The following is a 16521-nucleotide window of genomic DNA, read 5'->3' on the forward strand; positions in this document are numbered from 1 at the left end:
TAGTGCAACGTTTTAGAGTCACGCAGGACCCATTCGTCAGGCATGTGATGATGTGCTTGACTTGTGGGGGGCAGGTCAACTGCAGGTCAGAAGAAGGTCAACTACAGATCAAATGTACCTGTTAATGAATTCTGAATGATCTCAAATTAATGTCAAATTGATGTTGTCGATGTTCTGACATTGACTGGCCCTTAGAGTCTTTGTTATGATCATTGAGGATTTTTGAGACATAATTATTTCACAGAACACACAGGTAAATAGGTCATGAGTGGCTTGTTTTAAATGGAGAGAGAGAGATCACCGCTCAAGGCAGGTTGATCAGAGCAAAAGCTTTTCCTCTAGAACTGAAGAGCCCCAGGTGCTGGCTAATGCGTATAGCAAATGAAGATGAAAGAAATATTCTGGACAGCCGCACTCCGAAGAAAATTTCTTGTGCCTTTATTGAAAAATCAGGATACTCATATGAGTAAGCACTTTCCGTAGTGTGAAACGCGTCAGCTCCTCGCTGTATCACTTTGCTGTGGCTTGTACAGGGTGATCCTGATTTTTCAATAAATGCACAAGAAATTTTCTTCGGAGTGCGGCTGTTCAGAATTTTTCGTTCATCTTCATTGGTTTGTTTTAAAGCTGTTTTATTGCCTGTTAAAAATACAATATGTGAATACATTGTCTATAAACTGGGCACAGATACACTTTAAATGATATGAAAACCTAGCAATAGCCTCCACCTATTTGGTCTCTTTTGGTCTGATAAATATAACATTTAAAGCTCTCCGATATGTTCTGTTTGGTTTGCCAAGAATACTTGTTGATCAGATCAGAAATCCAGTGCTGTCCTGTGTCTTGTGCACTCTTCAGTTGTATCTGAAACAATGACATTGGGAAGTGTGTCAGAACTACAGAACCCCTTCTCCCTATGTTTTGGAAGAGAGGAGAGGGGGTGGTGTTCTATAGTCCTAACACACTTCCTGTCCTAAAGTGACCACTCTCATGCTATACAGATATAGACACCCTAGGACAGGAAATGTGATGAAGGGTTGGAGTCCTTAGGCTTGCCCTGACGTCCAGGGGGGATGTGTGGCCTTTGGTTCCTTCCTCCCCTGACCCTGGGGGGATCTTTCTTCTTTGGGGCCCCTCGACCTAATATTCACAGGTCTAGAAGAACAGGGTCTGCCAGGCCTTCTGGTTAGGCAGACCAGTCGTACCCTATGTTCCTGTCAGGAGCCTTGCTGCCCGGGGGATCAGGGAGAGGGCCTACGCCTTCGGGGAGTGGACTAAAGCACACCCTTAAATGCACTTTTTAGTGTGTGTTTCACATGCATATTTTTGGTTCACTTAAGAGTTTTTCTGTTTTTAGGTTTTTGCAACACCGCAGATAAAAAAAAGGAAAAAAGAACATGAAGTGTGTTTCTGGTTGATTCACCAGGTGCAAGCTAATGCAGCCACCAAATCTAAGGCCTGGTAAGCTGCAATATATAAAACGTTCATGTTTAGATACAATTTCGCTTAACCCTAGATTGATAGAAGTCATTTAGGAAATTTGCCCCAAGAGATATGTATTCCTTATACTTTCACACATACAGGTGCATCTCATAAAATTTGAATATTATCAAAAAGATCATTTATTTCAGTAATTCAATTCAAAAAGTGAAACTCATACACACAGGGCGATATATTTCAAGCATTTCTTTCTTTTAATTTTGATTATTATGGCATACAGCTAGTGAAAACCCCAAATTTAGTATCTCAGAAAATTAGACTATTGCATAGTTACATAGTTACATGGTAAGCGAGGTTGAAAAAAGAAACACGTCCATCAAGTCCAACCTATGTGTGTGATTATATGTCAGTATTACATTGTATATCCCTGTATGTTGTGGTCGTTCAGATGCTTATCTAATAGTTTTTTTAAACTATCGATGCTCCCTGCTGAGACCACCGCCTGTGGAAGGGAATTCCACGTCCTTGCCGCTCTTACAGTAAAGAACCCTCTACCTAGTTTAAGGTTAAACCTCTTTTCTTCTAATTTTAATGAGTGGCCACGTGTCTTGTTGAACTCTCTTCTGCGAAAAAGTTTTATCCCTATTTTAGGACCAATAAAAAAAAGGATTTTTAATACATTAATGTTGGCTTACTGAAAAGTATGCCTATGTACAGTATAGCATGCACTTGGCCGGGGCTCCTTTTGCATGAATTACTGTATCAATGCGGTGTGGCATAGAGGCAATCAGCCTGTGGCACTGCTGAGGTGTTGTGGAAGCCCAGGTTGCTTTGATAGCAGCCTTTAGCTCGTCTGAATTGTGTTGGTCTGGTGTCTCCCATTTTCCTTTTGACAATACCCCACAGATTCTCAATGGGGTTTAGGTCAAGTGAGTTTGCTGGTCAATCAAGCACAGTGATACCATGATTATTAACCGCATGAAGACCAGTTGTACTGCGGCAGGTTGGCTCTCCTGGGCGAATCGTCGGCCACTTTAGGAGCTCTAGGGGGAGCAACGCCGGAGCCGATGCCCGTGGCCGGCGGCCACAATGTGCGCCGGCCACCCGCAATCGCTCCACAGAGAGCCATTTTCACAGGGGAGGAGAGACAGATCTGCTGTTCCTAGTGATAAGGAACAGTGATCTGTCTCCTCCTCCAGTCATTCCTATCCCCCCACAGTTAGAAACACCTCGCAGGGAACACATTTAACCCCTTGATCACCCCCTAGTGTTAACCCCTTCCCTGACAGTGACATTTACACAGTAATCAGTGCATTTTTATAGCACTGATCGCTGTATAAATGTCAATGGTCCCAAAAATGTGTCAAAAGTGTCCGATCTGTCCGCTGCAATGTCACAATCCTGCTAAAAATCACAGATCGCCACCATTGCTAGTAAAAAAAATTAAAAAGCTATAAATCTATCCCCTATTTTGTAGAAACTATAACTTTTGCGCAAACCAATCAATATACGCTTATTGCATTTTTTTTTAACCAAAAATATGTAGCAGGATACATATTGGCCTAAACTAATGAAGAAATTAGTTTTTTACATTTTTTGGATATTTATTATAGCAAAAAGTAAAAAATATAATTTTTTTCAAAATTCTCACTCTTTTTTTGTTTATACCGCAAAAAATAAAAACTGCAGAGGTGATCAAATACCACCAAAAGAAAGCTCTATTTGTGGGAAAAAAGGGACATCAATTTTGTTTGGGTACAACATCGCACGACGGCGCATTTGTCAGTTAAATCAATGCAGTGTCGTATCGCAAAAAATGTCCTGGTCCTTAAGGGGGCAAATTATTCCGGTCCTTGAGTGGTTAAACTAGGTATTGGTACTTTTGGCAGTATAAGCAGGTGACAAGTCCTTCTGGAAAATGAAATCAGTATCTCCATAAAGCTGGTCAGCAGAGGAAAGCATGAAGTGCTCTAGAATTTCCTGGTAGTGGGCTGCTCCGACTTTGGACTTGATAAAACACAGTGGACCAATACCAGCAGATGACATGGCTCCCAAATCATTACTGACTGTGGAAATTTCACACTGGACCTCACAGGATTGTGTGCCTCTCCACTCTTCCTCCAGACTCTAGGACCATAATCCCCAAATGTAATGCAACATTTTCCACAGTCCGTGATGATTTGTGGAGCATTGGTCATCTGCTGGTGTTGGTTTTACCAAGTACAAAGTCAGCGCAGCCCTCTACCAGGAAATTCTAGAGCACTTCATGCTTCCCACTGCTGACCAACTTTATGGAGATGCTGATTTGTTTTCCAGCAGGGCTTGGCACCTGCCCACACTGCTAAAAGTACCAATACCTGGTTTAATATTCATCGTATCACTGTGCTTGATTGGCCAGGAAGCTTGTCTGACCTAAACCCCATTGAGAATCTGAGGGGTATTGTCAAGAGGAAGATGAGAGAAACCAGACTCAACAATGCAGATGAGCTGAAGGCCAAGGGCTTCCATAACACCTCAGCAGTGCCACAGGGTGATCGCCTCCATGCCACGCCGCATTGATGCAGTAATTCATGCAAAAGGAGTCCCAACCAAGTATTGAGTGCATACTATACTGTACATGGGCATACTTTTCAGTAAGCCAACATTTCTGTATTAAAAATCCTTTTTTTTATTGATCTTATGTACTATTCAATTTTTTTTTTAGATACTGAATTTTGGGTTTTCACTAGCTGTAAGCCATAATCATAATTAAAAGAAAGAAATGCTTGAAATATATCACTCTGTGTGTAACACATCTATATAAAATAGATGCGTTTCACTTTTTGAATTGAATTACTGAAATAAATTAACTTTTTTGATGATCTTCTAATTTTATGAGATGCACCTGTACATCCTTTACATTTATAACACTGTTATGTTCAAATGACTTTCACAGTTCAGTTCGTTAACCATGCATAATGGCTTTTTTTATGCAAACACCCCAGAAATGTCCTGAGTGACTTTGGCTTATGTTATTTATTTAAGTAACAACATTCATTCTCTTACAAGGAATTGTGTTTAGGACATACACTTTCACCCCCAGCAGGAGTGAACAAACATTAATTTAATCATGTAGTTAATGATTAATAGAGCTGCCAGCTCACACAGCAGACCTGATGAAGCAGGGTTATGACAGACCAAGCGCTGGTTCGTTAATAAACTGTTTGTTATCCATGCTTCATCCATATCCTTAAAAGGTCATCAGTTAAAAGATATATATATATATATATATATATATATATATATATATATATATATATATACACACACACATTGGGTATAGAAAAGAATAACACCCTTTAAAATTTAAAAATAATCACATTTTGTTGCTTTGCAGCCTGAAGTGAAGAGAGAAACCGTTTTTTGTTTTATCCAGCTGTATTTACTAGTGTAACTTATAACATCCAAGTGAAAGATATAACACCAACATGTCAGAAAAAAGAAATAAATTCAAAAACAGAATCACTGAGTTAGAAAAAGTATCACCCCACTTATGTCAGTATTTTGTTGAACCACAATTTGCTGTAATTACAGCCAGTCTGTTGGGATACTTTTTTACATCTAGACTTTCAAAATTTGCCCACTCTTCTTTGCAGGACTGCTCAAGTTCAGTTACATTTGATGGTGACCGTTTGTGAACTGCAAGTCATTCCACAGATTTTCAATGGGGTTTTAGTCTGAGCTCTGACTAAGCCATGCACGGATATTCACCTTTTTCTCCTTCAGCCACTGTGTGATCACTTTTGTTGTGTGCTTTTGGTCATTGTCATGTTGGAAGGTAAAACTTCTTCCCATTGACAACTTTCTGGCAGAGGGCAGGAGATTCTCCTCAAGAATTTGATGGTATTTTGCCCCATCCATTTTTCTTCTATCCTGACAAGTGTTCCAGTCCCTGCTGCAGAGAAACACCCCAATAAAAGGATATTACCACCTCCGTACTTTACTGTAGGAATGGTGTTATTTAGATGGTGAGCTGTATTGGATTTCCGCCAGACATATCCTTTGGTGTTGAGGCCAAATAATTTAATTTTAGTCTCATCTAACCATAACGCCTTTTTCCATGTGGCCTCAGTATCTTCAAGGTGTGTTTAAGGTGGTCACATGAGACTAAAATTGAATGATTTGGCCTCAACACCAAACAATATGTCTGGTGGAAATCCAATACGGCTCAAAATCCAAATAACAACATTCCTATAGTAAAGTGTCAAGGTGATAATATCCTGTTATGTGGGCGATTCTCTGCAGCAGGGACTGGAGCACTTGTCAAGATAGAAGAAAAATGGATGAGGCAAAATACTATCTAATTCTTGAGGAAAATCTGCTGTCCTCTGCCAGAAAGTTGTCAATGGGAAGAAGATTTATGGCAATGACATGACAATGACTCAAAGTACACAGCAAAAATGACCACACAGTGGTTGAAGGATAAAAAGGTGAATATTCTTGCAAGGCTTAGTCGGAGCCCAGACTTAAACCCACACTGAAAATCTGTGGAAAGACTGCAGTCCACAAACGGTCATATCCCAACAGATCCCAACAAAAGTGATTATTTTAAAGGGGTGATTCTTTTTTATACCCACTGTATATATATATATATATAATGAAAAGAAAAAAAGGTGCCTCCAAGTGCAGAAGTAAAACTTTGCTTCCCAAAAGGGTTAAAAACACTTACAAAAGGGTGGATGGGTATAAGCACATCATATTAGTAATATAGCAGGTGGTCCGGCCTTCTGGTAGTCCCAAGGAGTCTCAGTGATATCCGCAGGTGTGATTCTATGGCAGCATATTCTGAAGTGGCCGACAGAGGGAAGCCACAACTCTCCTGGATACTGGGAAGACAGCTAGGCTGTCTGAGACAGCATGGAAGCATAATCCAAGAAGTAACCTCAGCAGGAAAGGACCAGCAACCAGCGTGGCCAGCAAGCTGGAAGTTATGTCAGCAACATGCGACACGTTTCAGAACAGCTGATTGGTTCCTTCTTTAAGCAATGACTAAAGGTTTCTAGAAGCAGAGCTTCTTCTGGTCTGTGAGCTGGCTTTGGGCGGGACTATGGGCGGACATGAGCAGGTCAAAGAGAAGCACTGAGCTTATAAAATGACATAATGAATATAAAAAAACAGCGTACTGGGGACACAAAAAGGAAAAAGAAAAAACTGAAGACTGACATACAGCGCAAACTGAATCAAAGACATGATGCAAAAACATCAAGAGTGATGTGCAACGCAATTAGCTAATATCACTGCATGCAGATGAAGCATAGCAGCTTGATGGCACATCACTCATTGTGTATGTATACATCAACAATAAACACTAAAATGGTGAACAATATACATCAATGGATCTATGTTATATTATGGTATATTATATTGAGTATATATGATGAGGAAGGGAATCATTAAAAAATATTGTGAAAGGGGAACCATATAAAAAGGCAATATATAATGATGTGTGTGTGTGTGTGTGTGTATATATATATATATATATATATATATATATATATATATATATATATATATATATGTATGTAATTTATATGCACATGCGTGACCAACTGCACAGAAACAAACGCACATGGGCAACTTAGTCGCCAGATATGTCGCACTCCATTCAGTGCAATGAAACCGTTTGGAGCGACTCAAGACACTCCGACTTAGAAAAAGGTTCCTTGGGGGTGACTTCAGAGCAGCTTTCATTGACTTCTATTAAATAAGTTGTTTGCAAGCTGCGCTGAAGTGGCCCTATGTGGGGCGGCTTCAAAGTCGGGTGACACTGGCTGGGAAGGGGTTAACATCTAGGGGCAATCAAGGGGTTAATTGCGTGCCTAACAATGTGTAATTTGTGCTGCTTTGTACTACTGATTGATTTGTTTATTTTCCCTGCTTTGCATGGGGAAGAAAAAAAACGATCGTTCCCTCTGTACAAGAGCTCTGTGTTGACAGTCAACACAGAGCTCTGGGCTGTGATTGGACACAGGCGATCAACAGGTCCCGGCCATGAATCATTGGCTGGGATCTGCTGACGGACTCCCGCTGTGTACAATCACAGGGGAGTAGGCGGAAGGAGCATGTGCCAAAAACAGGCAGCGACGTGTGGGTACGTCTCGATGCCTGTAGCTGCCACCTACGGTGGGTTGGCAAGTGGTTGATTAGCAATGGTATTTGTAATATGAAGCAGGAAGGGGGGTTAATGTAATGTCACTGATGCATTAGTGACCAGTGGCAATAAAGCAGCACAAAGAGGTTGATTAACTGCCACTGGTCACTAATGCATCAGTGACAGTTCATTAACCACTTGCCGACCACCTGCCGCAGTTATAATGCGGCAGAATGGCATGGGCAGGCGATTTGCCGTCATGTTACGTCGGCTCCTAAGGCAGCCACTAGGGGCTGCTCGCCCCCAGAGCCGATGCGAGTGCCCAGCGGTCTCGATGACCGCCGGGCCCCCGCGATCATTCGTAACACTGTGAGAACCTGGAGCTCTGTGTGTAATCACAGAGCTCCCGGTTCTCTGAGGGGAGAAGTGACAGATCGTCTGTTCATACAAAGCATTAACAGCGATCTGTCATCTACCCTAGTCAGTCCCCTCCCCCCTTCAGTTAGAACACACATTAGGGAACACAATTAACCCCTTGATCGCCCCCTAGTGTTAACCCCTTCACTGCCAGTGACATTTTTACAGTAATCAATGCATTTTTATAGCACTGATGGCTGTATTAATGCCAATGGTCCCAAAAATGTGTCAAAATTGTCCGATGTGTGCACCATAATGTCGCAGTTATAATAAAAATCGCAGATCGCTGCCATTACTAGTAAAAAAAAAATAATAATAATAAAAATGCTATAAATCTATTCCCTATTTTGTATACGCTATAACTTTTGTGCAAACCAAGCAATATACGCTTATTGCAATTTTTTTACCAAAAATATGTGGAAGAATACGTATCGGCCTAAACTGAGCAAAAATTTTCTTTATATATATATATATATATATATATATATATATATATATATATATATATATATGGGGATATTAATTATAGCAAAAAGTACAAAATATTGTGTTTTTTTCAAAATTGTCGCTCTTTTTTTGTTTATAGCACAAAAATAAAAACCGCAGAGATGATCAAATACCACCAAAAGAAAGCTCTATTTGTGGAAAAAAAAGGACGTCAATTTTGTTTGGGTACAACGTCGCACCACCGCGCAATTGTCAGTAAAAGCGACGCAGAGCCCAATTGCAAAAAGTGCTCTGGTCAGGAAGGGGGTAAAATCTTCCGGGGCTGAAGCAGTTAACCCCCTTCATACCGCATATTACAAATAATATTGCTAATTAAGCAAACTCCCCTCAGCCGCTGCCCTGCCCCCCATTCAAGAGTTAATTATGCCATCTACAGATGTCATTTGTGTGATGCCCTGCTTGGTTCCTTCTCCGATTGCACTCGGATGTCATGGATGTCACAGCTCCGGCAGGTGGCAGCACTCCATTCTCCTTTTTCATACCACCTCCCGGTCGGCCTGTCAGTGACATTACGCCACCCGGGACTAGGAAGCGCCTGTCGGGCGGAGATTACACCGCCTGACAGGCAAGTGAAGGGCAGGGCGGGGCTGGTCTTGGGCTTGCGTCGGGTGCAGGAGTGCGGCCGGTGTGTACATCTATGTAGTGCGGCCGGTGTGTACATCTATGTAGCGCGGCTGGTGTGTACATCTATGTAGCGCGGCCGGTGTGTACATCTATGTAGCGCGGCCGGTGTGTACATCTATGTAGCGTGGCCGGTGTGTACATCTATGTAGCTCGGCCAGTGTGTACATCTATGCAGCGCATCCGGTGTGTACATCTATGTAGCACGGCCGGTGTGTACATCTATGTAGCGGGCCGGTGTGTACATCTATGTAGCGCGGCTGGTGTGTACATCTATGTAGCGCAGCCGGTGTGTACATACATCTATGTAGCGCAGCCGGTGTGAACATCTATGTAGCGCGGCCGGTGTGTACATCTATGTAGCGCAGCCGGTGTGTACATCTATGTAGCGCAGCCAGTGTGTACATCTATGTAGCGCAGCCGGTGTGTACATCTATGTAGCAGCACACTGCTGGCACTTCTCTTGCGCCCCTCTTCCTCCAGTAATGTTCCCACCCAGGGCATCCATCCTTTCTGCCCCCCCCGTACCGGCCCTGTGCGTGATTACTGTATTTATTGGAGTATAACACGCACTTTTTCACCCTGAAAATCGGATGCAAATAGTGTGTGCGTGTTATACGCCGATACTGCAATTTGGGCTGCCTAGGAGGGAATGGGGAGGGGGCGGGACGAGAGCCGTCAGATTACATACAGCGAGAATCTCCTGTTTACTCAGCGGCCTCTGTAATAGGAAGTCAAGTCTCTTGGGCCGGCATTGGACCAGTGTTCTGTCTATCATAGAAGCCGGTCCAGGAGGTGGGACTTTGTATTAAAGAGGCTGCCAAGTAAACAGGAGATTCTCGCTGTATGTAATCTGACAGCGCTTGTCCCGCCCCCTCCCTGTCACCTCCGAGGCAGCAGTAATCTGAGGAGAGGGTGCAGATGGGCACTGATCAGGCTGCATTCATGGCAATGGTGAGGTTGCAGCTGGGCATTGATCAAGCTGCATTTATGGACAATTGTGAAGCTGCAGGTGGGCATTGATCAAGCTGCATTGATGGGCAATTGTGAGGCTGTAGATGGGCATTGATCAGGCTGCATTAATGGGCAATTGTGAGGCTGCAGATGGACATTGATCAAGCTGCAGATGGGCAATGGTGAGGCTGCAGATGGGCAATGGTGAGGCTGCATTGATAGGCACTGACGCTTATTTTGCTTCAAAGTTCTTAATTTAAAATTTAAGTTTTTTTCCTGAAACTTCCCTCCTAAAATGAAGGTGCGTGTTATACGCCTGTACGTGTTATATGCCAATAAATACGGTAATTTGAATTCTTACTGCAGTGGTTACCTAATGTTAACTTCTGATATGACATGCACGTTGTTAGAAGAATTCCAAAACTAAATCCACCAAAACCAACAGCTCAGCTTTTAATGGGTGCTGGTGAGTTGAACTTGTAGAGGAGGGTTCAATCAAAATTACAAGATATCTGGGGAATTAGAACTGGCACTATACAGGGATGACTGGCTCTAATGAGAAAAAAAGGCACATTTTCCTGTGGTCATATAAAGTGAAACAAGTGCCAACACATCTTTTGTATAGACAAACTACCAGTGTGTGGTTTATAAAGTGTATGATGCATTCAGTAATGTGCTAGGCAGAGTAGCACCTACAAGAAAAAGCTGCCCATGCACCACTTCACAGTGGAAATAGAATACATTTGCGATTGCCTAACGATAATTTCCCACATTTTTGTTACTGTATTACATTAAAAGATTCATGGGTTAGCTACTATGTGTTGGGTAGATCAGCTTATAGTGGATATAAACCCTCTCCTATACCCATTGAAGTGAACAGCCTCAGATGATATACAGAGATGAAACAAATCTCCCTACATAAGTTTTACATGTATATCTGCTATCTTCAGCTTGCTATAGTCTTTAGAATTCCTATATCGTGTTAGAATTTTTACTTTCTCATTCAGCAGTAGGAGTGTAGTCTTGGCTTACACTGTGTGACAGCTGATTGGAGGAAAGACACACACCCCCATGCCACATCGGCAGAAGACTGAAGATACTTTCAGAGCTGTGCTGTGAATAGATCAGCTCTCTGCTAATCTATTTAACGCACCCACCCTGATACAAATTTCAGGCTGGTTTTATCTCTCGTTTTGGAGAACTTGTCAGAAGTTATCATGCTAATAACAGAGGAACAAAACAGCAGAAAGACACAAAACTCAGGGCTTTGGAGAGGGATAAGTAAACACTACAGATAGATGTGCCTAGGTCAGATTTCATGAATCGGGTTTACATCCTTGCCTAACAATTGTTGAGAATAGATAGCATAGATAGCAACATAAATTGAGAATTGTTTTCAATTACCGTATTTATCGGCGTATAACACGCACTTTTTTCCCCTTAAAATCAGGGGAAAGTCGTGGGTGCGTGTTATACGCCGATCCCCGCTATCGCTATGTGAATTTCGGCGATCGCCGCCGACATTCACATAGCGAGTAGTTTGAAATATGGCGCGGCGGAGTTCGGAAGGACTCGGCGGTGCTGTACGAGCGCCACCGAAATCACAGAGCCGAGATACACATAGTCGAGTGTATTCGGCTCTTTCCGGCGCCGCTCACAGTCACGCCCAGTCCCGCCATTGGACCTGTGTTATGTCCATCATAGGGCGGGACTGTGAGCGGCGCCGGAAAGAGCCGAGAACCCTCGGCTATGTGTATCTCGGCGGCGTTCGTTCACTTCCGCCGGCCCCGAGTCCCTCCGAACTCCGCGGCGCCATATTTAAAAGTACTAGTATGTGTATGGCGGCGGCGGCGGCGGGGACAAGGCTGCAGGGACACTGGGGACAAGGCTGCTCTGTGGACAAGGCTGCTCTGTGGACAAGGCTGCTCTGGGGACAAGGCTGCTCTGGGGACAAGGCTGCTCTGTGGACAAGGCTGCTCTGGGGACAAGGCTGCTCTGGGGACAAGGCTGCTCTGGGGACAAGGCTGCACTGGGGACAAGGCTGCACTGGGGACAAGGCTGCACTGACAAGGCTGCACTGGGGCAAAGCTGCACTGACAAGGCTGCACTGACACTGAAAAGGCTGCAATGACACTAACAAGGCTGCAGATGAACACTGATGAGGCTGCATTGATGGGCATTTTAATGTAAGTTTCTTTTCCTTAAACTTCCCTCCTAAAAGTTTTTTTCCTTAAAATTCTCTCCTAAACTTGGGGTGCGTGTTATACGCTGGCGCGTGTTATACGCCGATAAATACGGTAGTTGGTCAACATGTGCATTAAGAGAAGGAGTGATAAACCACAACCAGTACGTAACATACCAAAGCAAGAGTCAGCCAGCATATTAAATGTGCAAATATGGCTACTCTGCTTACAGATATAACTATAAACTCTATCCTGAAACAAGGGTTTTATAGCAAGAAAATCTGCATCAAGCTGAGCTCATAAGCATTAGGAGCTAATCAGGCTCTGATGCCTGCATGTGCTGACAGTGAACATGTTAATAGGAGGAATAAGCATATGGATGACTTCACCACTGTGTGTTGCCTCCCCTCCATTGTCTAATCCACAGTCTGTGGGTGTTGTATTACCGATGTTATCCTCCTTGTTGTGTTGTTGCTGCAGCAGAGGCTAACACGGACCACAAGCCAAACAGAATTTCAAACCAGCTAATAAAGTCCCCAGATATGTATTTTAACTGTGTAGCTTCATTCTATGAACTCTAATTAAAATTAAACCTATTCGTGAAATTATGATATATCGCGTGTATGACAGCAAGATAATTGTTCCAAAAAGGGTACCTTTTATCATTAAATAGCAGTCCAAGTGTCTACCTAGACTGAGTAGAGAAATCTGGGAGCATAGAGTCATCAGCTGCAGGCAAAGGGATGCATTTTCTCAGTCTCCTGTACCCTTTTGGTCATTTAGACTGAAGCATCATAAAGTCGGAATATAAAAGGAAGCAGATAGGAGTGAGACAACACAGGTGAACATAGCCAAGAATTATGCGTGTAGTCATCTATATGCAGCATCTTAATGCTGATTTTGAATGATGACTAAACATAGCTGTGCCTCTTGGAAGAAAGGCAAATAAAGGCATTGTCTGGGGGAGTACAGTAATCTCACAAATACCAATAAGGCCCCTTGAACAGGGGGTGTCTAGCTGCTGTGGTTTCCTCTCTGTGTTTTACTGTGCCCAGAAGGGATGTATGGGAGCGTCTCTCAATGCGTAGGGGCCTACACGCAGGAAACACTGATGATCAGCCTTGTCCAGCTGCAGCCTGCCATAGACTTTGACAGATGCACTAAAATGCTGGGAGGGCCACACAGCAGCTAGGTAATTCTTCCCCCAGTGCAAGGGGTCTTATGCCCTGTACACACGTTCGGACTTTCCGACAACAAAACCGTGGAATTTTGGTTCGAAGGTTGTTGGCTGCAACTTGTCTTGCATACACACGGTCACACAAATGTTGGCCAACAATTACAAACGTACTGACGTACTAGACTTTTTTTTTCAGCTCTTTAGCGCCACCCTTCGGGCTCCTTCTGCTAATTTTGTGTTAGTAGAAGTTTGGTGAGTGTCGATTCGCGCTTTTCTTTTTGCGTTTTTTATTTTGCGCTATTATTATTAATATTCTTGATATCACTTGAAAAAAAAAGCCTTTGAAAATTAATTTGCAATACCTCCATCAGTATCACCAGCAAAGCAGCTTCATTATTATCCCATTAAAGAAGAAGAGCATTTGGAGATTTCCTAATTTGCCACATCACGAATGTTAATTCTCCATTACGAACGTTAGTTTACAAGACCGGCCGCTTCTACTTCTGAGCATGCATGGACTTTTGTGTGACGGACTTGTGTACACACAATCAGACTTTCCAAAAAGAAAGTTTTGTTGGAGGAAAATTTGAGAATCTAGTAGCAAACATTTGTTGGCGCAAAGTCCGACAGCAATGGAGCATACACACGATCAGACTTTCCGACAACAAGCTCACATCCAACATTTCCCATCGGAAAATTCTACCGTGTGTACGGGGCATTAGTGTTAAGCTTACACATTATTTAGCATGCATGAAAAAAATGTATCTGATACTAGGTCCAATTTGATATACTAATAAACAGCTCTTTGCAGCCTGACTGCTTGCTCGTAGCTAAACAATCTATCACAAACATCTTGCTTATGTATTAAGCCTCCTCGCTATTGTTTATGTATTATTTTTCGCTGAATGCTCTGCCTAGTTTCAAATATTTACCACCTCTTCTTCCTCATTTGCACTTCAACAGGACAGCATGCTTTAAAATTGACATTTCTTCTACACCTTACTTGTAATCTGCCTGACAAAGTGGCTTGTGTCTTGAAGGCCTGTTTTGGTTTCTACTGCAATTAGTCATTAAAGGTGTTACCTTCATATTCATGTGTAATTTTGACTAAAAGTAATACCCAGTCCCTCTCAAGACAGAAAAATTATGTATTGTGTACTGGAATTCCATCTTTAAGGAAAACTGGCTCATCCTCAAAGCTATATTTGTATTTACACCAGAGCTAGCAAATGTTTCTTATCCTTTTATAAACGAGGAGTTGATATACTACAGAAATGATACACTGCGTAATGTGATATGGGGGTGTTAGCTCTAGTGGTAGATGCATTTGTACAGCGAGTTCACGGCAGACAGGAAAATAGTTAAGGACACTTTTATTAAAAGGAAACAGAAAAGACAGTCAGGTTTCCCACACAGGGGTTTCAGCTTCACGACAAATTAATAATGCCAAGCTGCCTGGCTCTTAAGTTAACTCAGGTTTAATTGCAGTACCTTGCTGCACAGGCCCACTCTTAGGTAGAGGTTCTCCTGATTAGGTGCTCTTACACCTCTGAGACTCACAGATTCCTCTGGCTCCCCTGGACTCTCTCCCAGTGTCCTCAGCTGCAGTCTCCCAGACTTTCTCAGTCCAATGGCCTGGAACCTCTCCCACATGGAATTCTGTCTCGAGGATAATGCCTTGGTCTCAAGAAAGGAGCACACCTCCCTCCTGGCTCTGGCAACTGCAACAACTCCAACTCCACCTGCCACTGCAGTAACTCTTAACAAGCTTATATCACCCCTGCACACCGGTGCCTTACACAGAATTTTGGCAAACAGCAGGTGGCGCACCTGTGCCCCTTATGGATGGGCCACCACTGGAATCCAGTGTCACTTTTATGCCCATTTATATAGTGGCAGGGTCTCACAATATATATCTGTTCCAAAAATTTGCATTATATTAATTCTTTCCATTAGGGTGTAAACCCTATTGCGAGGAATGCCCTAAGAAAATACATTTTCAGCCTTTAAAACCACTTTAATCTTACCTCCACCAAATGGTGCCCATATGACTCTGCGGATAGATTTCACCCAGTCTTCCATGTCATTCTGCGTGCTGGCCATAAGAAGGTATGTTTCATGATTTGCAGTCATCCGCTCCCGATCTCCCCCTGCAAATTAGAACAAAGAGTTGTAAACATCTTTGAAGTTACACGATACTTCCGATTTGGTACAAAAGGGGATGGTTGCAGCAATATAAAGATAAGCTGATTACTTAAAGTTGCATTCCATACAGATGTATAGAAATATTTAATTCATAAATTATCAAATAGACATTACGTAGAACTAGCATAAATATCTGACTGTGTTCTGATATCAGTCTTCTGTAATCTCCTGCACAGCAGTAATCATACTGGTAGATGGAGGGACAGCACCCTGAATCAATCAAGGCTCTGCAAGGGGCATTGCAAGGCCCCAAAAAACCTGGGGCATCTTTGGGCACAACCCTTGGAGTGAAATAGTAGTATGCTAAGACAAGGTAACTAGTGGGCAAAGTCAGAACATTGGTGGGGTTTAACTTGGTAATGTCACACCAAGAGCATTGTTACAGTATCCTACAGCACAGCTGTACCGTCCCCTAGAACCATAATGAGGTCCACTTGAATTACAATAGTGTCTCTTGTCACAATGAAAATATATTTCTGCACCATAACTGAAGTAGTGCGATTTCAAAGCCGCATGCACTGTAAACAGGGGCTAAAAGTATCTCCTGGCAACATAAGGGTATCTACTGACATCATAATACCATCTCCTCCATTAATAGTATCTTTTGTGATCATAACAATCTCCCAACACCACAATATTACCAACAAAAAACTATCCAGTAGTGGCATTATATTCTGCCATCTTGCTTTATACTATTAAATGTTCCTGCCTCAGGTACCACATACAACTCACATTAATATGCTGCATATGTGCATTATCGTGCATTGACATTCTTGTTCAAAGATTTTATTGAAAGATATAAGTGGTGCAAACAATAGTCCAAAAAATGAATAAAGACAATTAAATAACACAATGGTAACTATGCCTGACTGCAGTAAAAAGATCCG

General features: G+C 42.5%; 1 protein-coding gene across 6 annotated transcripts in view; it reads right to left on the reverse strand.

The window, feature by feature from the left end:
• Positions 1 to 16521, reverse strand: part of ARHGAP24 (Rho GTPase activating protein 24) — a 1254786-nt gene that overhangs the window by 94086 nt on the left and 1144179 nt on the right. For all 6 annotated transcript variants that reach the window (XM_073600031.1, XM_073600040.1, XM_073600022.1 and 3 more), the window contains one exon: positions 15457 to 15579. In XM_073600031.1, the coding sequence (XP_073456132.1) occupies positions 15457 to 15579 (123 nt within the window). The remainder of the gene's footprint in view (positions 1 to 15456; positions 15580 to 16521) is intronic.

Source organism: Aquarana catesbeiana, linkage group LG01 (assembly GCF_042186555.1).
Source record: "Aquarana catesbeiana isolate 2022-GZ linkage group LG01, ASM4218655v1, whole genome shotgun sequence".
Lineage (NCBI taxonomy): Eukaryota > Metazoa > Chordata > Amphibia > Anura > Ranidae > Aquarana > Aquarana catesbeiana.